At 38.1% G+C, this 20,969-nt stretch overlaps 2 protein-coding genes across 2 annotated transcripts in view; both read right to left on the bottom strand.

Annotated features, from left to right (window-relative positions):
• Positions 1 to 355: 355 nt before the first annotated feature.
• lrp11 (low density lipoprotein receptor-related protein 11) lies at positions 356 to 9,881 on the bottom strand. Its single transcript, XM_020918206.2, has 9 exons — positions 9,067 to 9,881; positions 7,718 to 7,872; positions 5,824 to 5,965; positions 5,629 to 5,754; positions 4,996 to 5,157; positions 2,393 to 2,560; positions 2,257 to 2,313; positions 1,768 to 1,860; positions 356 to 1,685 (listed from the first exon to the last, which is right to left on the bottom strand). The coding sequence occupies exons 1-9, from the start codon at positions 9,608 to 9,610 to the stop codon at positions 1,531 to 1,533; spliced, it is 1,602 nt and encodes a 533-aa protein (XP_020773865.1). The 5' UTR covers positions 9,611 to 9,881; the 3' UTR covers positions 356 to 1,530.
• A 122-nt stretch (positions 9,882 to 10,003) lies between these two features.
• The window catches only part of map3k5 (mitogen-activated protein kinase kinase kinase 5), a 77,900-nt gene continuing 66,934 nt past the window's right edge, over positions 10,004 to 20,969 (bottom strand). Inside the window, exons 20-30 of the mRNA XM_055149635.1 lie at positions 20,082 to 20,259; positions 19,429 to 19,446; positions 18,465 to 18,642; positions 17,745 to 17,913; positions 17,478 to 17,663; positions 15,854 to 15,959; positions 13,960 to 14,224; positions 13,202 to 13,314; positions 12,066 to 12,187; positions 11,906 to 11,982; positions 10,004 to 11,219 (exon numbers count right to left, since the gene is read on the bottom strand). Coding sequence (XP_055005610.1) covers positions 11,159 to 11,219; positions 11,906 to 11,982; positions 12,066 to 12,187; positions 13,202 to 13,314; positions 13,960 to 14,224; positions 15,854 to 15,959; positions 17,478 to 17,663; positions 17,745 to 17,913; positions 18,465 to 18,642; positions 19,429 to 19,446; positions 20,082 to 20,259 — 1,473 coding nt within the window. The 3' untranslated portion in view covers positions 10,004 to 11,158. The remainder of the gene's footprint in view (positions 11,220 to 11,905; positions 11,983 to 12,065; positions 12,188 to 13,201; positions 13,315 to 13,959; positions 14,225 to 15,853; positions 15,960 to 17,477; positions 17,664 to 17,744; positions 17,914 to 18,464; positions 18,643 to 19,428; positions 19,447 to 20,081; positions 20,260 to 20,969) is intronic.

Genomic DNA, 20,969 nt, shown 5'->3' with positions numbered 1-20,969 from the left:
TTCACTAGAATCATTTTGATATTTTCAGCCCTAGAATTGCCTATTTCTACTAAACAAAAGAGAAACAGCAGCTGTTAACTTAAAAACTACCCCTTCATGATATCACAAAGTGGAAAAGAGCATTTTGAGGTTTGGAAATGTCAACAGCCCAGTATTGCAGGATTAATGAAACGTGTAAATAAAACAAAACACAAATTGCATATTCTAACATGGCTAAAAGCTCACTGTCAGATTTGGACAATATAGGACCTTAAGTGCTATTTTCACTGAGTCGGTTTTACTTAGTTACTTTATTTGGAGTAATATTTGACCAGGAGGATGCGAACCAAGTACTGTAGCTGCAGAGGCAAAACGATTCATAATATACTTTTTATTATCTGACATAACACGTAGAACTTTGAGGAAAAGCTACAACTGCATTTACACCAGAAATCAAATTAAAACAACATGACCATAGGATCTCCTTTAAAAATAAAGATTGATGTAAAGTGCACCAGAGCAGGCACTTCAGTTTACAGTCAACATACAGTCATAGTTAAATATTGTCTGAGAGGCGGGGAGCGACATTGTGTTGTGCCCCCTACTGGTAGAAATACACTCATCAGGAAGAAAAAAAAAAATGTTTTTCACCAGCAAGAGACACAAGAAATATTGAATTCGCATAAATATCTTGAGACAAAAGGTAGAGGTAGGTAGCACAGTGGACAAGGACATTTCTGATCTTCATATAAATTAAAATATACATCAATTAGGCACAACGTCATGACTACTGAAACATTTTAGTTGCAAATTTTAGAAGTAGGAGGAAATGCAGCAGGTCCATGGATTTGAATGAGTTTGACGCATTGTGAAGTAGTGTTGTCATGATACTAAAATTTGATTTCGATACTAAGGTATTAACTCAGTACTCGATACTGATTACGATACCACAAAGACAAGAAACCTCTTTTTAGTAGTAGGATGCCATTTCCAAAACAGTTATTGTATAATTATAGTACTTTTTTTGCATTCATGCTTTTTTGTATTTGTTCTTATAAAGGTCAAACTAAAATTGTTGAATAAAGGTAAATTTTTGTCCTGTTTATGTTATTTTTTGCAGTATCGATACCTGCTTCAATCAGTGTATAAATTGTAGTTTCATTTACTATCTGATTTCGATACTTTTAACAACCCCATAGTGAAGTTTGCAAGTAACTCCCCACATTAAGCATGCAATGTTATGCCTGATTGGTGTATCAACTTGTCACAACATTTAGCCAGATAGATTTCTCTTTTGTAATTTAATGAGTCTCTTATAGAAAAATATCAACAGCTCAAAACACATTGACATGAATACTGTATATCATTGTATTCAAAGGCAGCATTTCGGCAGCATTCACACCAGCGTAATGAGCAATTTTTCATAAAAATAGCTAAAAATATGAATCAAAGTCCAGGGGAGCCAAAAGAAAGAGCGCATATTTTGAAGTGCCAGCCTGTGATAATCAGTATTTGAAGTAGTAGTAGGAGTAGTAGTGGTAGATTTGAGAGCTACAGATACATGCCGTTGATGAGGTAATCGGACTCCTCTGTGGTCAGGGGCCGTGCCTTTTTCAATTTGTGCTGGACAAGTTTGAGACGGCAGCCGATCATGAGCAGGAGCAGACTGGTGATTAGGATACCAAGGACCAGAGGGAGGATAGCGCCTACATGCCAGAAGATATACAGGATTGTAAGTAAACATACAATAACAATTCTCATACTGGATTGTGAGGAAAAAGTACATGCCTGATTCAGGAGCAGGGTGAACTCCTTTGATGAAAGTTGGTTTAGAAATGGCATTCTCAGTTTCTGTTTGACTCTGGGACACTTTGGGAGCAGCTTTCACACACACACAATAAATAATGATCATATATTTGGAGTTATAAGAATATTAAAACATGTAAACAGCAAAGTAATCTGATTTCTTTCTGATCATAGACCCTCACATCAGATTTTGTGTTTTTTACATGCAATTTAAACAATGTTAAAGGTCCAGAAATTAGATAACATATTTTTGTGTACATGTAAACACTGTACAGTAGTTTGCCATCACCCATTATGGCAGAGTGGTTCATGAATATTATAATGCTTTGAGTGCATTTTACTCCCAACATTGTGATGCAAAAACAAATTACCATAAATAGCTGCTACATTTATTCTATTTTAGTTCAAATCAAAAGCTTATTTAAATCAAAAGCTAACACATTGCAGTTAATTAATTATTTAGACATTTACCTCTTTCTGTCTGTTTAGTCACTGGTGGTGCCACAGTTGCTGGTTTAAATGATGGAGCTGAAACAATATAATATATATCGTAATACATTGATGATAATGTTCAGTACATGCATCTTCAGTCTTATCACAGTCTTACATTTCTGGATGCACTCGGTGACACAGTCAGACTCCTGCAGGAAGTTGTTGTGGTTGCCCTGACAGCCTCCGTACAGGAAGTGCTTACACTGGCCAGCCTCCTGATCGTAGTACCACCGCGGGAACGTGCCTTTGCATGGTCCCACCACTGGAGCTGAGGAGCAGGGGTCTGAAAATGAGATAAATTTAAAAAAACCTGTCAAAGTACAAACACTTATTCATAATGTTTATTATACATCTTCATTGCCAGTTTACAGTAGCAACCTGGTCCCCCATGAGGCATCAGTGGGGGCAGTTCATCACCACGGAGGCCAGCTTATAAGGAGCCCAGCCCATATTACATGATCAATGCAATGAGTCTAGCTGTACAGTGCCCATGAACATTTGTGTGATACTGGTCACACATGAGAATGTTTGTGTTTACTAGCGTGTCACGAAAAATTTAATTTTTCATGAGTTCCGTATGTGTTAGTTCTGTGACTTTAGATCAGTGTGTTGTGTATCACCAGAAAAAGAAGAAATGGAAATTATTTTCGTTCCAATTTGAATTTTAACAGCATACACTGAAAGAGAAAGGAACTGTTATAATTAGTGATTATCTCGAAAACTATTATTATTTTACTATACACATGCATAGAATTATAAATAGATAATAATTTTTCTGAGATTTTGAGACCTTCGCGGAGTTATGACCAAAAACGCATATTTGACCTTGGTTACCTTGACCGGTTTCAAAGTGTAACATCCAGTGTACCCCGGTTATGTGTGTGCCAACTTGTGTGATGATTGGGTGAATATTTTAGCCCGCAGATGGTTCAGAAATTGCTGAAATTGCCTATCCTTTATAATAGTGTGACCTTTCAATTGACCTGTGTGACCTCAAATGACCTTGGATCATCACCAAACTTTTTTGCCGCATCGGGCACAGGGGCTTGACCCACGTACCAAATTTGGTGACAATCAGTCCATAAATGGCGGAATTATCGCAGGTGGACAGACACACAGACACACACACAGGGTGAATACAATAATTTGTGTGTATTCTAAACGGATACAAGTTCTCAAAATTGATGTCAATATGAGTAATGCTAAAAAATATTCAAGTAATTTTTATGCAGCTGCCAAGGCCTCTGTTAAATACTTTGAGACTAAGCCTAATGTTACAACTACAAGCCCTTCTCCTGTACTAATGTTGAATCCTGTTTTGTCACTTTTATCAGAAAAAAAAAATTATTTAACAGCCTTTTTTTTTTTTACTGATAGACAGCTGCCTGAGAATTCCCTGCAGTTGAGGTCTGATGCGTTCACTGACACTGCTAAATGAAATTTTTTTCTCTGTTCAGATTCAGGATCAGATGGCAGTGACCACAGAAGCCTTTTGTCCCAAGCACTTCACTTTCCCATGAAACTCTAAGAGGATACTACAGTGGGGTCGGAGTTTGTGTCCAGCTTTGAGCTCACCTACAGGGCCCCATCTGTTTTCAATAAAAGTCAAAAGCAAGTCTTTTTTTGCTATGCTTTTATTAAACCTGTGTTTCCATTTTCTATCGCAGATTGGCATATGGCTCTATTCTGGACTGGACACACCTGTTGCATGGGGGGGTCCAACTGTATTGCTCTGGCCTTTGGTATGTGGTCCCCAGGGGAAGAACCAAGCATAGGGACTGTTTTGTATGTGCAGGTATCGCACTGTGTAAGGGAGGAGGTCCAACAGTACTTCTCAAAGCAGTTTCATGTCTTGTTGTTCATCATTGAATAAAAAGTTATAATTTGTATTTACTTCTTAAATAAATACTCTTTAATCATTGGATTGAAAATTAACAGGAACTAAATTGTGAATAAAACATAGTGATTTCAATTTTACACTACTAATAATAGTATTACAACTCCTGGAAATCTTTTGAAGGAGGGCAAATCAAATCTAGTACTCCAGCTAGACCCTCGCTTGATATATTTATAGGAGTAAAGTCCATTTCAAATACAATGTAGTGGGATTTCAAACTTGATATCAAGGAATAGACTCAATACTTAATACTAATTTCGAAACCATGATGATAATAAAAAAACAACAACTTTCTTTAGACAACAGAATATGATTACCAACATTACCATATGACCTTGTGTCTGTGTAATCCCCTAGTCATAAAGATAAGTACCATAATGGTCAATGGGCGTATACTAGTCTACGTGGTCTTGTACTTGTTCTGATACAGCTCAAGATCATTCTAAAGCTAGTCAGGGAAGGTTAATTTCTCTCCTGTGAATGTGAATATTTAAACACCCTTCTGACTTCCTTTGTGTCAATGTGTTGGGTTTTTAGTTAATTAAGTTCTGTTCTTATTTCTGTTTGATTTGAGTTCACCTATGTTTTTGGATGCCCGTTCAGCTTTAGTTAATTTAAACTGTTCCAGCCTTTGTCAAATTATCTCTTTTTTGACTTCATTAAATTTAAACTTAATTTCTTTTATTTTCTATTTTAACTTGTCTTTGCCTTTCTGTTTGGTCCACTACAATAGGCAAACACATTTTCATCATTCAGTAAAGGTCTACATATATAAAAAAGAATAAACAAATGAAACTTAAAGCTCAGCACTTAGCCTTTACCTTTATTGGCAGCTGCATCCTTCTGACCGTTCTCCTGTGGTGGGGCGATGCTCTCCATGGTTTTCCTGAGTCCTGCCTGCTCCTCTGTGTCTGTGTGGGTTACCAAACGACGGGGGCTGGGGATGTTCATCGAGTGAGTCACAGATTTTCTGCTGCTTTCAACTGAAAATGTCAAAGTATTATTAAATTCAGTTCCACCAACATACAAGTCACCATTAACTGCAATTCACACGAAGTAATGGAGTATATAGCATCTAAAATTTTATGTCATTATTACAGAGGGAGGAGGGCAGGGGCCTACTATATAACGCTGTTCATGAGTCAGTTTCCAGTTGTAGGTGTCATTTTGAGGACTTTTGCCGCATTCACAAATATATGAAATTTAGTTTTGAATTGTTAATTGCTATGATAACGGTCCCAATTTTTAATCACTCTGAAATCCGTGGACAGGTGCAATACCCAAATGGAAAATACTCAAAATGTTGGGATTAATCTCTAATATTTTCTAATAGTAATCATTTTCCTAATATATTATACAACAAAAAGCTGGTGAAATGGCATTAATTTGAAACAGTCAACCTCTACTCTCTCATAGTAAAGACTAGGATTACAAATGATCAATATCTTTCTTACAGTTGGGGCAGAAGTCTTCGTCAGATCGATCAGGGCAGTGCTGTTTCCCATCACAGGCGTAAGTGATGTCGATACAGCAGCCATCGTCACATTTGAACTGGTAGTTTGAGCAGTGGCCCGTACACACTATAGACATACATATAGTCTATTAGCCCCATGATTTAATGACAAATTATTTAAGATTTTGAAACATACCTTCAGCCTGATGTTTGGGAGCCAGCACAGACACTGACACATTATCAGAGCTCTTTTGCCCCGATGTGTCAGTCACGGTCATCTGAAATGTGTATATTCCCTCCCGGAGACCACTGACTTTCAGCAGGCCTGGGTGAGTCACCTAAGAACAAGAAATGACATTGTTTTTTCATTGCATTGAGTATATACAGGGTAGCTGCGAGGTCTTAAAAGTCTTTAAAGGTCTTAAATTTCATGTTCCCTAAATTAAGGTCTTAAAAAGTCTTAAATTATGTTCTCCAAGTCTTATTTTTTTCCACAAAGGTCTTAAAGTTCATTAGCCTATTTTTTTGTTTACTCAACCGGGCTGCAGTGCAATGTTAAATGGAGGGAAGGTAAAAAAACAACAGCGTGAAATAACGTAACATGAATGAAAGTCTAATTTGGAGTATGCGCAAACAATACTTTGGTTTTTGGAGTCGGTGGCAATGAGTAAACAATCAGTTTCGTCTACACTGCACAAGACGCAAAACTCTGGTCAGATCTGTCTCACGTCGTGTACATGATTACATCACATACATCACCACCTAGCGTCACCACTGAGCCGCCTGGCATTCATACCCAATCCAATTCCACATACTTTTGCATTACCGTATGCACGCAGATTTCCTTCCGAAAACGCTAGTCTAAACGCGGAATATAAAGTCAAGACGCTAGGCCACTTTTGTGTCTTCTGTTAAGACCATCATCATATAAACGTAGCCTTAGATTCTAGATATAGTACTGGTAGTTGGTCGGTCATTAGTAGAATTGGATCTGGTGTTTTTCGCCTGTATAATGGGTGCGACATTGATCTTAATTTTCATTTAAGTGGTCTTAAAAAGGTCTTTAAAAAGTCTTAAATTTGGGGTAGTCAAACCCAGGGATACCCTGATATAGTTTTAACCCAAAGTTTTTATTATTTGTTCAAGGATAAGTTCAATTAGAAGACAGATGATATAAAGACAAAGTATTTGGGGTTTGGTAGGGTTTAAAAGGGGTTATACATATAAGATATAGTTATACAGGGTTATACGTATAAGATATAGTAAATGACAAATTCTACATTCAATCAATAAAATTATACTAGCTAGAATCTAGAAAACAATCAAACATGAGCCAGTTTTCCCTCTTGATAACATTGTACTTTGTCCTGAAATATCCAGAATGTTAGTATGTAAATGTGTAAATGCTTAACCTGATGATTTCTATTAGTGACTACCCTCATTAACTTTTACATTTAACTATTACAACAAATTACAAATTTAATATTAATTTTAGCTACCCCCATCTGCACTGAATAATATTAGCCCATAGAATGATGTGATGCCATCTTAAATCTGGCAATAAAAGAAGACATCACCAGTATATTTCTCCACTTGTGTTGTGAAACCAGTAAATACAATCTTATCTCCCCTTTCCAGACAGTAAAAATTGAAAACCTTCTATATTCTTTGCCAGTAAGTCCAAGTAATAACATTCTGCAAGGTAATAAAATGTTCGCCTAACCCTAACAGCTGAGCACTTCCACTAGATTAGATAATCTTAGTGAATGGGCAAGAGGCAGGTGCACATGTAATTAGCCTTATCTCATTGAACATCGCAAGGCATTATGGGTAGTGAGTGCTAAACACATGACTGCTGCTGACTGCATAAACACATAAGTAACCTGATCCTTAACTCTGCAGTGATGTTTGAAGAATATTTGTGGCAGGGTGAGGTTTTGTCTGGCAGCCCTCCAGATATCAGGTGCCACTCTGGACCAGATAATATTTTACATACATTTCTTTGTCATTAAGTTTAAACATAAATACATTCAGCCAGCAATCATTTAATCCCTATTTTGTTCCAATCTGTTAGTGAACACACTGCTGACCTTCATGTTGATGGCAGTATCTCCTCTGACCAGTGTCCACTCATAGCGGCTGATCCCATGGTCATCCACACTGTCCCTCCCGTCCAGGACAGCCCAGTCTGTGGGTAACTGGATGATCACGTCCTGCCCAGCGTCACTGCGTGGGGGCTCATCTTCTGCAGGCAAAAACAACTCTATTAATTTAATGGATCAAATGAATGGTATGGGATTATAGTTCCTAAATAATCTACATTATTATAGTGTAAGTACTTTTAGTGTCAAATTTAGCAGCAAAATGCAATATTCTAGAGCAGTTAAATTTGTAGAAGACATTAAGAGGTAATGATTAACAAGTTGGATGCCTAAGGTTACAAGCACAAGAGATCTAAGGGAGTCTCAATAGCTATATTTCTAAAAGTATTGTAAATGTAACCTTTTTTTTCTGAACAATGCTCTTAACACCTTGACCCAGTCAGTGACTTAGGTGCCCTCTTGTCCAGCCCTGAGAAAATAAAAGCTGCTTTTGTGTGTTGACTTTAAATGTTTGTCAAAAGGCACACGATTAGGCTACTCCCTCTTGATAAAACAGGCTATAGGAATAGATTGTGGAAGGGTATATGGTCTATTCCAAGTATTTCCTCATATCTTTGGAAAAGACCATCTTATATTAAGAAGGTTAACCCTCTCCAGGCAGGCGTTGCAGATTTGCAACAGCTAAATGCCAATTACCTACTTACTCCACATCCATACTTCATGAGCCTTTTTTACTCAGGAGCCTGTTCTCCCATCCATGCTGATAAACGTTGGCGATGCAGACTGTGCAAGAATGGCTACACGCAAACAAGCTGCCAGAAGTGCAAAATACTTTTGTTGTTTATAAAGGATAAAAATTGTTTCTTGGAGTATCACACGAAAAAGTGATGTTGTTCTGCCACTGTAAAGCACTGTTACACTGTGCTTTTTGTTTTCATTGTTATGAAAAGTGGTATACAAATAAAATTTGCGTTCATATCATTTTCAGTCTTCAGTGTTATTTTACCACACCAGGCCAATGCTGCAAATCTGCAACATCTCAGAACGCATGGATGTGAAGGTCTCTCTCAAACAAAAAAGTCAGGATTGTACATTACTACCCCATATGATAATTTTCCCCAAATATCAGATTTTTCCTGATATTAAAAATTAATTTGAGCCTGAGAGGGTTAAGAAGTCAAATAGGCTCACTTTTAATTTGAAGGTGTATTTTTGCTCCATCTTTTTCTTATTTATTTTAAGATCTTAAGAACCTTAAAGGCCTGAGCATGACTCCATGACTCCTGATAGCCCTGATGAAGGCCCATTCACATTCTTAGTTGTTTTAGACCACTTGCCTAGTGCGTCCTCCTCATCCTCCCCGGGTCTCCTGGAAGTGGCCCCGATCAGAGCTGACAGCTGTCCCCGAGTGGCGTTGGTGTTAGCCCGGGTAAAAGAGGAAAAGCCCTCCTTCTGAGCAAAGGAGCACACGTTTCTGCCCCTGTAGGTGCAGTTGAAAAGAAAACAGCCCAGGTTCTCTCCGGTCTGCCTCGGGTCCTCCTGCACCACGGCCACGGTGCAGTGCGGCAGGGAGCAGCAGGCGTGCAGACAGTCCCTCCAGGTGTACACGGTGTCCGGGGCGAGCAGGAAGGTGGCGCCCTGCTCGATGGAGAGTTTGGTCCGGATGATGTGCGCCTCAGCAGTGTCGTAGTCCTCCACACAGGAGTCAGTCACGTCCCCGGCTCGGTTATACGCCTGCTCCTGTTGTAGCTGTTTACGAAATTCATCCAAAAGCACATCTGCGGGGGAAATTTGCGAAGAGCGCGTGTCGACGTGGTTAATTCCGGCCAACAGGAGAGCGCAGGCCAGCGGCAGCAGCCCGTGATGCTGAAACAGGGCCATTTTGTTTACGCAGTGAAACAGCGTCTCCCTCCGCCACCAGCGCGAGCCCAAAACATGAGGGTCCGCAGGTACACACTTCCTAGTCTAAAAGTAAAGGCGTAAAAGAAAACGGACAGTATTTTCTCAGAATAGACCGGTGTTGATCTGAGCAGAGGGGAGACTCTTCGTCCGCTGACGATGCTGAAAATCTGAGGTTGTCATGGTGATGAGGGCGGACAGTCTCGAGACGGGCTGCTGACGTCACAGTGGGGCATCCAATCTTTGGTGTAGATTATGCCCACACATTTTCTGTATATGGAGGAATATTAAAGCTAAAGATATGTTTCACACTGTCTTTTTGTGTTCATTTGTTTTAGCCTCTGCAGATTTTCACCTGAAGAAGGAATGGAACACTTCTGTTTTGTGACGGGCATTTTTATTTGACATTGTGACACAAAAGTCTTGACCCCAGTTAGATACAAAACAAATGCACGAATGTTTCTTCTCCAAACAACATAAAGTGGTAAAAATGTAAAGGCTCCTCCATAATTATTTTTTTGCATTACATGCTGTGATGTTAAAATATTCAAATGACTGCATGAGCAAGATACAACAAAATACATAGTATGTGTGGATGCAATAGTAAAATGGCTTAACATTAATCACCCCAATTACTTGACATGATTTAGACACTTACAAATATCCATTCCATACAAATGGATGTTCACATGTTTTAAGAGATCATATAATCAATACATTATCAATAAAGAGAAATGTTGTTCACATATTATATATAACACAAAATATTTACACAATAATGCAAATGTTTAATTTGCTGTGTGCATGTGTGAAGAAATTAAATAATCAAAGAAAAGACCATGTATTAAGATCCTTTCGATTAAATAAAATTAAATAATGTAGTGATAAGAAAATGAGACATGATACAACATAATGACATTATTTTCATATACACCGATCAGCCATAACTTTATAACTATACTGACCAATTATCACTTCAATATGACACTTGTTAGATAGGTTGGGTAAAATATATAAGGCAGCAAGTGATAATTTTATCCTTTAGCAGAAAAAAAGGGTCAGTTTGCCAAGGGTGTTCCTAGTTTGCAGTGGTCAGTATCTAGGGACAGTAGTCATTCTGATGCAACTGATGCACATGGAGGGTTAGATTTCTTGGGTTAGAACTTGATTGAAGGTACATTATAGTCATAATGTTTTGCATGATCAGTATATATCTTGAATGTATAGAATCATATCTCAGGCTTGTCAAATTCCGTCAGTCCCATAGTTTTTGTAAACATTTTGTAAAGACAGGAGTTTGTGCTCTCACTAAATATATTTCTGTAACAAGAATCTGCCATAACAAAAATACATCGGCACTTCTTAAAATGACCTTTTTTAAACATTAAAATTCTCCAAAAACCTTGGTTCTGAGTTGGGAGGCCACATAGACAAGCCAGTCCTCTGAATGTCTTTTTTATGGTTGTCTCACATAAATATTGAGGTAAGGGAGAGAGTGAGCTGCGCCGAGTGTCCCCGCACTGTAAGGCTTCAGATGGTCTTCTGTCTGTGCTCCGTGATGGCCTTCCACAGTCTGCACAGAATTCCGCCTCTGACAAATAAGAGATTTGTGAATTGTTTGTTTATTTGTTTTATTAAGATCCCCATTATCTGTACCCAAGGGCCTGCTGATTATCCTGAGTTCCTTTAAAACACTTTTAATTTATTTTAATTGAGTTCAAGACATATTTTTTATAAATAATATAGTTATATAGTACCTTGGATATTATTGTAAAATTTGAAAAAGATTGGGACAGCTCATCTGGTTTCCAAGCACTAGAGGGTGCTATTTACTAACATTAGGAACAGAACAAGATCCTAAATTTGAATTTCTGAAAAGGAGTTGGTATGTCCCTAAAATAACACATTTAAGGATTTCTAATGAACATCTGAACAAAATTTTTCTCCTGTTTTGTTTTAATTGTTCATGCTGTTGTTGTTTAGAAAATATGTTTTCCTATAACTGCTCAACAATTTATGAAAAGTTAATAACTGAATAATTTAAAAACTAGTGAATAAAATAGAAATAGTAAAATAACAAAGAATACAGTCAATCATCTTAAACTGTTCTGCTTTAAGAAGCAGACTCATAAAATTGACTTCTGCATTTGAGCCTGTGTGGCAGTGATAGATGGGTCAGCTATTGTGGTTGGTAGACAGAGCCATGCATATCCAATCACAGTCAGCCGAATGTTGAAGTGAAACTATTACACCACACCAATGTATCCACTTATTTACCTCAGGCTTAAACTCTTCAGATCCTCTCTCGTCACATCATAGAGGATGTCATTCAGTGTGTACTGCTCATTCACAATCTACAACCAAAACAGCACAAACCAGTTATAGTTAAACATTTCCATTGTGTACTATCAAACTTCAAAACAGAAGCAAGTCATACTTTGTCTATGGAGTCCTGGTCAGCCCCGGAGAGCCGCAACCATTTGGTCAGCTCTGTGTCTTCGTGTGGCTCTGTGGTGTGGCTCTTTGGTCCCCCCTGAGCCGATGAGGATGTGGGCACTTCTGAAATAGAAAAAGAACCTTCATTTTTTAAACCACATCCTGATGTATAAGCAAAAACCACAAGCCACATATGTAACTAAGTTGCAGAATATGACTTAGTCCTGCGATGACCAAATCCTTATTTCTCAGGTTTCCCACTTAGTTATTTCAAAATATAAAAGAGGTCAACTTAACCCTGCTAAATATTACACTATTTTCTGATCTGTTATAATGTCGCTTTGTCATCAAAAAATCCCTAATGATGTCATGTGGTAATACAGGAAGTGCTCCAGTGCGTTTTCAAACACAATACATCTTCACTAGAATCATGTGTATAATTTCAGCTCTGGAATTGTCTATTGAACAAAGGTAAAGGGTAGCTGTTAGGGGTGTGAAAAAATATCGAAATATCGATATATTGTATTCTTTGTGATGATACAGTATCTATATTGGGGACTGCTGCATTGGTATTTCGCCAAGAGTATTTTTTGGTGTATTTTACCAAATTATTTTGTTACAGTGCTACAGTTTTGTTGCTTGTTCAGAGGAAGGAAACTTGTTTATGCAACACATTTGATATTTTCACTGTTTTGATGATTAAAATGTGTGTGTTTCATATTAACTTTGCACAAGAAGTGGTTTAACAAAAACTTTTACTATCAGCCTTCATTTGGCCATTATGTTTTATTGAACCATATCAAACTGACTTGAAATATATCGTATCAAACCAAAACTGCACTGTATCAAGATATGGCAACTTCTTAATGATACCCAGCCCTAGTAGCTGTTAACTTGAAAATTACAGGTTCATGACATTACAAAGTGGAACAGCGTATTTTGAGCATTGATGATATAAACAGACCAATAATAAAGTGTTACTCAAACATGTGTGAATGAAATAAAACTGATACATTATAACATGGCTTAAAGCTCACAAGAGTCAATTTTGTGTAATGTAGGACCTTTGAAATACAATGTCTATAATATAGTGCTTAAAATAGTTTAATAGTGCTTTGTTGTAATGAAGTTGTTCACCTGTGTCCTCAGATCTCAGCCTCAGCAGACGTATCTCCTGCTTCCTCTCCTCCAGCACTTGTTGAAGAATGGCCTGGTACTCTCGCTCCTTCTCTAGTAACTGCTCCAGCAACCTGTGCGAAAAATGTTCAGCTATTGACTTTGACCAATCTGTGTCTACAAATCCTACCCAAGAAACTGGATGAAATAAGCTGTGGATGAATCCTGGCCACAAATTTCCAAATGGAGGTCACTTCAAGAGCAATGTCAAAAAGTAACAAACATTTACATTTATTATTTTGTTCAAGGTGCATTGTGTAACTTTTCTGGTGGAGTGTCCGTCATATACTTTTCTCCGTGGAAATGTACGTAACTGCTTCGTCTGGAACATTTCACAGCATGCAATTAAACCTTTCTATCTTCACAGAGACCAAAGTAGACTAAGTCAGATCTGTGGAGAGGCAGCCCTGCTCACAGTCAGACTGCCTGTTTTTCTACGTATTTTTGAGCTATAAAACCATCTGTAATTGAATAAATGTGGTAAAGGTGGAGTTGTTTAATGTCATACTGTGGAACATTCCAAGCAGAGCAATGACATAGCCACAGAAACAAGCAGGTGACGGATCCTACACCGGAAAAGTTACACAATGCATCTTTAACTAGAAAACAAGTTATTCATTATGTACACTATGCTGTGAATTACCCCATCATGGCTACCCTGGAAATAAAGCCACTAATCAAAAAGCATCTTATTATTACATGAGGGAGATTTTGCTTACCTGTTGGTCTCGAGCTTCATCCTCCCCAGCTCCATGCTAACAGAGCGCTGGGCAGCGTGGGACTCGTGTGACACGGTGGAGCTGAGGGTGCTGACCCCGGAAGTGACCACGGTATCGTCGTTAGGGGCGATGGTGTCGTCGTTAGGGGCGACAGGACCGGTCCGGGTCTGGTGCGGCTGGGAGCGGCTCGGTTCGGGGTCATCGTCCACATCGTCCTGGTCGGCGTGGTCACTCTCTGAGGCCAGGCTGAAGTGGGGTCTCAGCTCTAATGGTACAGACAAAGTACACATTTACTAATATGCACCTATTAACCAAGTTTGTATTGTGTAACTGTATAATAATCTGACTGTATATTGCTTTATTATTTATCAGTTTTAAAAATTCATCTACTATCTTCATCTCTGCACTGTTACTACCTCACTCCATTATGCCACCTTCTGTTTATATAGTATATTATTATTTTACTTGCACATATTGTATACAAATCTATATCTTGTTTTTGTTTTGTTTAGTTTTCACACTTTTTATATTATAATTTTTACATTATTATTTTGTATGTTTTCAGTGTTTACAATTCTATTTGTTCTTTGTTATTAAGAATGTTTTTGAGCACCCTCAGCACCCTTGTAGATCAATCACTAGAGATGTAACATAACCAAAATATTGTGATATCATATCATCAAAAGTCTCGCAATAATATTGTGGGCTGTCACAATATATCAAATCACAAGTTCCTTTGCTTGAATGCATGGTTTTATAGTAGCAACGCCTTATAAACATCAGGAACTACATATCCCATGATTCATTTCAGTGCAGACAACATGAATTTATATGTTTTTACTTGAATTCTTGGAATTATGACAGAAATAATTCACACCAAAATCTTGTCAAGGTATTTTAAGAGCAAAAACGTGTCCCATCTGCAGTTATATCAGTGTCTCCAAAATATCGCAATAAATATCGTACCATGAGATGCATATGTGATAATATTGTACCGAGAGATTTGGATATCGTTACATCCCTATCAGTCACATTTGTCAAATAATTCTTCTACTTAAAACTACCTATATTGAAACTAAATTAACAATGTTTTATATAATTGTTCATTGTTTTATTAGGATCCCTATTTTAAATCAATCAAACTTTATTTATAAAGCACTTTTCATACAAAAATGTAACTCAAAGTGCTTTACAGAGATTAAAAACAATCCCACATTTATAGCCCCACCCAACCCCCAGAGCTGCCGGACTCCATACAACCAAACAACACAAATAGATACACGCACACATGCACACACACAAACATGCTAAAATACATAAAACTACACATAGTAAAATGTGAGGCTGAATACAAGCGAACCAGTTGAGAAAGCACCAACAGAGGAGCCGTCTACACCAGGAGCAGAGAGCCGTCCACCGCCACCAGGAACCACCATAGGGCCCAGGGGAGATATGAAGCCCAAGGCACCAACCCTCCGCCAGGAGCCCACGGGACAGACCCGATAGCTACAGCCAACCCCTGCTCCTGATGCAAAGGGCTCCTACTATTAGCTGTCTGCATAAGGGATGCTAGTCTTTCTGCGGCTCTTGCCCTATTATCAGTTTCAGATATTAAGAAGATAATAATTATATTGATGTAACCTGGCATTATTTTGACCCATAACCATTTCTGGAAACAATAAATAATTGAATCTACACATACCCCTTTTTAAATGAAACATTCTTTAGAGCATAATGCTAAAAAAATGCTTTAATAGCACATCCAAAGCTTATATGGGTATCATCCACCTCTATTGTTTTTCCCTGACCAGAGGACATTGCGGTCTGTTCTCCACAGAGCCATATTGAGCTGCTAATGTATTTATCGTGCTCTGCCCTTAGGCCTGCAGTTTACCTGGCACCAGGATCGTGATGGCGGTCTGCACGGCTTTACGGATGATGTTGTCCAGAGCAAACATCCAGTGAGGCTTGATGTTGTGGTTTCTCAATACTTTGTTCACCTAAAATAAGAGGAATATTTATTAGAAAAGCAACAATTATTTATATAATATGAAATATATACTGTCATATGTTATACTATTTGTGAATTTGTCATACTTGTTTGTAGGGATGGGCATTCGATGAAATTTTCTTAATCGATCGTCGGAAGAATTAACGATTGATTATCGATTCATCATTAACGTTTTTATATTAAAATGATCATCATTATTATTACTATCTGCACTACTAATCTGCATAAATAAATTCAACTTTACGACATATAAACCGTAACGACTCTAGAGCCACATCAATCCGTTTGACATTATAATGTGTTTAATTCAGTTTAGCGCAACTCTCACAAAAACTAAACTTAAAACCACATCGCTAATTTGCATAAACTCAGCGAAGATAAAACTACAGCTCTTGTGCGCTGATGCGGTCAATTTCTGTTGGATTAAAATACATGATTCTGTGGAATACAGGTTAGTGTGACCATATTTGTGTTTGTCAAAACCAGGACACCGTACGGGGGGTAGGAGATGGGGACTCGTCATCGACATTGCGCGACTCTCACCTGGTAAAGCTTTTTCCCACTGGACACCGAAACATATGTGCTGCTTTATACACTGTGCACATGGACTCCCACTTGTCCCGAACGCAACGGAAAGCGTGTACAAATCATCGTTAAATACGCATTTGTGCTTCGGTACGCTGCAGACTGACCGAATGTTTGTGTCTCGCTCCTTCTGAGTGCAGAGAGCTACATGTACGGACCCCTGTTTGGTCACGCTACGCACAGCAACCTACATTCGGTTTGTCGATTAAAATTAACGTAATCGATGAAATTCTTAATGATCAATTATCGATTAATCGATTAATCATGCCCATCCCTACTTGTTTGTAAGCATGTCAAAACACATATATAAAAATATTAGGCCTAAACTAATAAATGAGCACTGATGGATCAACTAAAAAAAGCAGTAAAGGGCAACTGAGGTGTAGTAGTAATATTATTTTTACTTGTGTTCAGCTTCCTTTCAATAACAATTTAGTATTATATGCATTTGTTTCTTTGTTGTATTATTTCTGAACAACAGGAGGCGCTATGTAATCATTTGTTCTGAGTATTTTAAGAACGCCTCATAAAAAGCTCATTGGTCTTGTCTTATGTCATCTTCCAATACAGATAGAGCAATCAGATCAAATTACAGGGAACCGCTTATCTGATTCCAAATAATTAACATTTTCTATATCTGGTGAAAAGGATTTCTTGGAATTGGCAGTATAGGTGTTAATATGTAATGTCCTGCTGCCAAATTTGAACTGAAGTACAACAAAAATAAAAATACTACTCAGAGTATAGTACAGTGCAGTGTTTTTTCTCTGTTTGTCATATGGAGAAGGGCAGAGATAGCAGCAAGAGACAATTGTGGATTAGGGCAATTGGCACCTGTACTCAGTAACTCTCATGATTTTAAATGTAGCTTATTACAATTACATGGATAAGAGCATGTACAGAACTGGAAACAACAACTTACAGCATCCTGGAAGCCGAACAGCACCACCTGTAGTTGGCTGATGGCCGTGCTGTCGAAGTCCAGCTCTAGTTTGAGTTGAGACAATGTGCTGGCAATAATTTTCCTATCAGCCATCCGCACAAAATCTGCCAGACTGGACACCAGCGTGGAGATGTTCTGTGGCTTTAGCTTCGTCTCCTCAGACCCCTACAAATGACAATATATGAACTTAACTACATGTTCTTAATTGACTTAATTTACCCGGGTGCCTCTTTAGACCATATTAACCTGTGTCAGAGCATCCATGAGGTTGGCCACCACTTTGTCCTGGTCCTCTGTTAAAATGCGGTGCAGTGTGGCCCTCCTCTCACTGTCCTTTCGTAGGAGGAAGAAGCCCGAATCTTTCTCATCTGGAGAGGGAGGGGCACTGTGGTCCTCAAAATTCTCCACTGGAATGCTGCAGGAATTACAAACAAAATTCCTGATTGTAAAAATAGTGAAATAAAAAAAAAAAAAAATCTACAGCTTGATGATTAATATGTACAGTATCACAATATTTTTAACTGTCTCCATGGCCTGACCCCTGGTATTGACCAGACCCGTCCACTTAGGTCAGCAAATCAAGCTTACTTCACCATCCAGAAACACTTAGAGGTGATTGCACTTTTTGCAATCACTATCTGTTTTTAAATCTCTTCATAAAACTGCTTATTTTTTCTTTGACAATTATCTTTTGGTGCCGTTTTGTCTCATGGTTTAATGTTCTGTAGATTCCTTGAATTTATGTACAGCACTTTAGTTAATTGTTGTTTTTAAAGTGCGTTATAAATAAAGTTGGATTGAATGTCAGTAAGACCAGTCCTTTGCTTTTTATCTTCACTGCAATGGAAGCACATGAATAAAAAATACACACAATACATCTTCTATTGAGATGAATCTTGCTGCTCTGACTCTTGAGCTGTGCCTCATAACACAGACTTGATGGCTTCTCTCTCCTGCTGTGCTCACCTCAGGAACAGGGAGCGCGGCCCCTTCACGTCCTTCTCGCTCAGGCACTTGATGCTGGGTTTGAAGTTGAAGGGGTTGGTGTGGAGGTCGTTGTCAGGGGAGACGGAGCCGTACTCACTGCTGCTGCTTGTGTCCTCCACCACCACGGGCACCGGCAGAGAGATGCTCCGGAGGTACTCTGAAGCACAGCCATCGCAAGCACAATTTACCACAAGTACAGGTGAACAAGAAGGGCAGTTTGAAATGCTGTATATGTAAATTTTTTTCTATGGTGTCTCTTGTGTCTTCAGATATGTAAACATGTTCAAATGAAATATGAATTGCACTTCTAAAATAGTCATGTTAATGTATTCGCAATGACAAAACCATTATACATGTGTTGTTTCAAGGAATGTTGTCCCATATTTACTGGATTAAATATGAGACAACATTCACAACATTCTAAGCAGTACCTAAAAATGCATATGGGATACAGATTTATATGCGAAGGCCTATTCTCACTGAGGTGTTGAACATGCTTAATTCATATCTGGGGACTGGGACTGTTGTTTATGAAATATTAAATTTAAATCCTCTATATTCTTTAAAAGAGCTCTACCAGAACATGAATATTATAATAATATATTGTCATTATGTGACAGCTAATGATATCCCATATTCTGTTGTGGTTGTATTCAACTACAAATAGCCTTAGTACAGTGAATAATACATTTATTGGAAAAATATGTCGAAAGAAGGTAATGTGTACACTGGAAATAGTAAAATTAACACATATTTCACAATCACTGCACATGGGAGAGCAGAGGGCAGAGTAAGAAAGCAGAAACTGATTTGATAATTCCAAGAAATACTATGTTGAGCAAATTTTTTCTTGGAACAATTATTGTGTGAGACAGGTGAAAGCTGGCCAGAGGTTTTGAGAAAGCAAGTCTGTAGTTGTCTGAAGAAATTGAAAATACCTTACCTGACCCAGAGGAAGGAGCTGGAAGGACAAGAAATATAAAAATGTGTCAGCGAAAAGTGGCACTTCCCACAACTGTTCTCTGTAATCATGACACCAGCATTTCTTCCATGGAAGCTTGTATTGTTAAACCAAGGAACACGCCTTTTATATCTGGTCTCTCTTGTTTAGAGCCAATAAAAGGGCACCTGAACTACTGGTTTTGGCACATAATGGCTAAAAGTAGGAAATCTAACAACATTAAACTTCAGTGTTTATTTACTCATTTATTTATTTACTGGATCCCCATTATTCTTTAAAACTATTGCTCCTGGGGTCCATTGGTGCGCAAAATTGATATGTTTCTTCTCACATTTCACCATGGCCAAACAACAGTGAAATCTTTAATTCACTTTCAATTGACAATGTCTAATACATTACAATACCTCTCTGTAATCAATATCTATATGAGATCACCTTTATAAAAATCAAACCTTCTACTTTTAGCCATTATAGGAGATTGAGGTCATCATAAAAAATAGCAGCAACAGGATCAGATTTAAACATAATTTCATATACAAAGACAGTGCGTGCAATAATCAATGTCAACTTTACACTTCTGATCATACAGGTTCCAATATTTTCTCAACGAAGGCATCTATCACATTGAAACTCACCACTGAGGCTGCTCTTGCTCTTCTTCTTGCGGCTGGTGACGGTGAGGAACTGGTCGGTGAGCAGGTCTGTTGCCGTGGCGCGTCTGTCCGGGTCGGGCTCAAAGCAGCGCAGGATGAATGCCTTGGCCTCCTGCGACATGGACTCGGGGATCTCCGGGTGGATCTTAAACATGCCCACCTGCACGCAGCACACAGATGGAAAGGAGGGTCATGAGTTTATACAGTTATTTTATAGGGATGTAACGATATCTTCTAGATACGATACTTTCATGATATGTATCTCATGGTATGATATTTATTCCAATATTTTGTGAATATGATGCTTTTCTCTTGTCATAATCCAAATAATTTCAGTTATTTCAGCATGTAGATTGGACAGAAACAGAGCAAAGGATCATGGTCTATGTAGTTCTCTCTGTTTTTTAGCTGTTGTCGCACCATAACAATGAATTTAAGCAAAGAAACTTGTAATATCATATTCCCTGTGTCCTGATTTGTTATGTAAGTTTTCCTAAAATATGTGTTGTACATTTATAATAGGGCTGAAACATTTTGGAAAATAATCTAACAGCATTTTTTTTTTTTTTTTTTTTGCGACTGTGACTAGAATTGCAATATATGTGTAAAATGAACTCAAATCAAACACTTAACAACTATAGGAGCATTAACAAGACTGAAACATGAACTCATAAACGCACTGCCATATATTGAGCAATCCTATTTTATTTATATATTCACACTAATAAATTTTATAGCATAATATTTTCGCTACTTAGTATTTGCATAATAGGCCACTAAAACAACTAAATGCAAATTATGTGAGAGCTTTTAAGGACACCAGAAAGACGCCATCTCTCGCTAATGAAAACACATGAGCCTTTTAAACAC

The sequence above is a fragment of the Boleophthalmus pectinirostris genome, unplaced genomic scaffold, assembly GCF_026225935.1.
Source record: "Boleophthalmus pectinirostris isolate CB_2022bp ecotype Guang Dong unplaced genomic scaffold, ASM2622593v1 HiC_scaffold_13, whole genome shotgun sequence".
Lineage (NCBI taxonomy): Eukaryota > Metazoa > Chordata > Actinopteri > Gobiiformes > Gobiidae > Boleophthalmus > Boleophthalmus pectinirostris.
The sequence above is the reverse complement of the archived record's forward strand: the minus strand, read 5'-3'. Positions and strand labels throughout refer to the sequence as shown.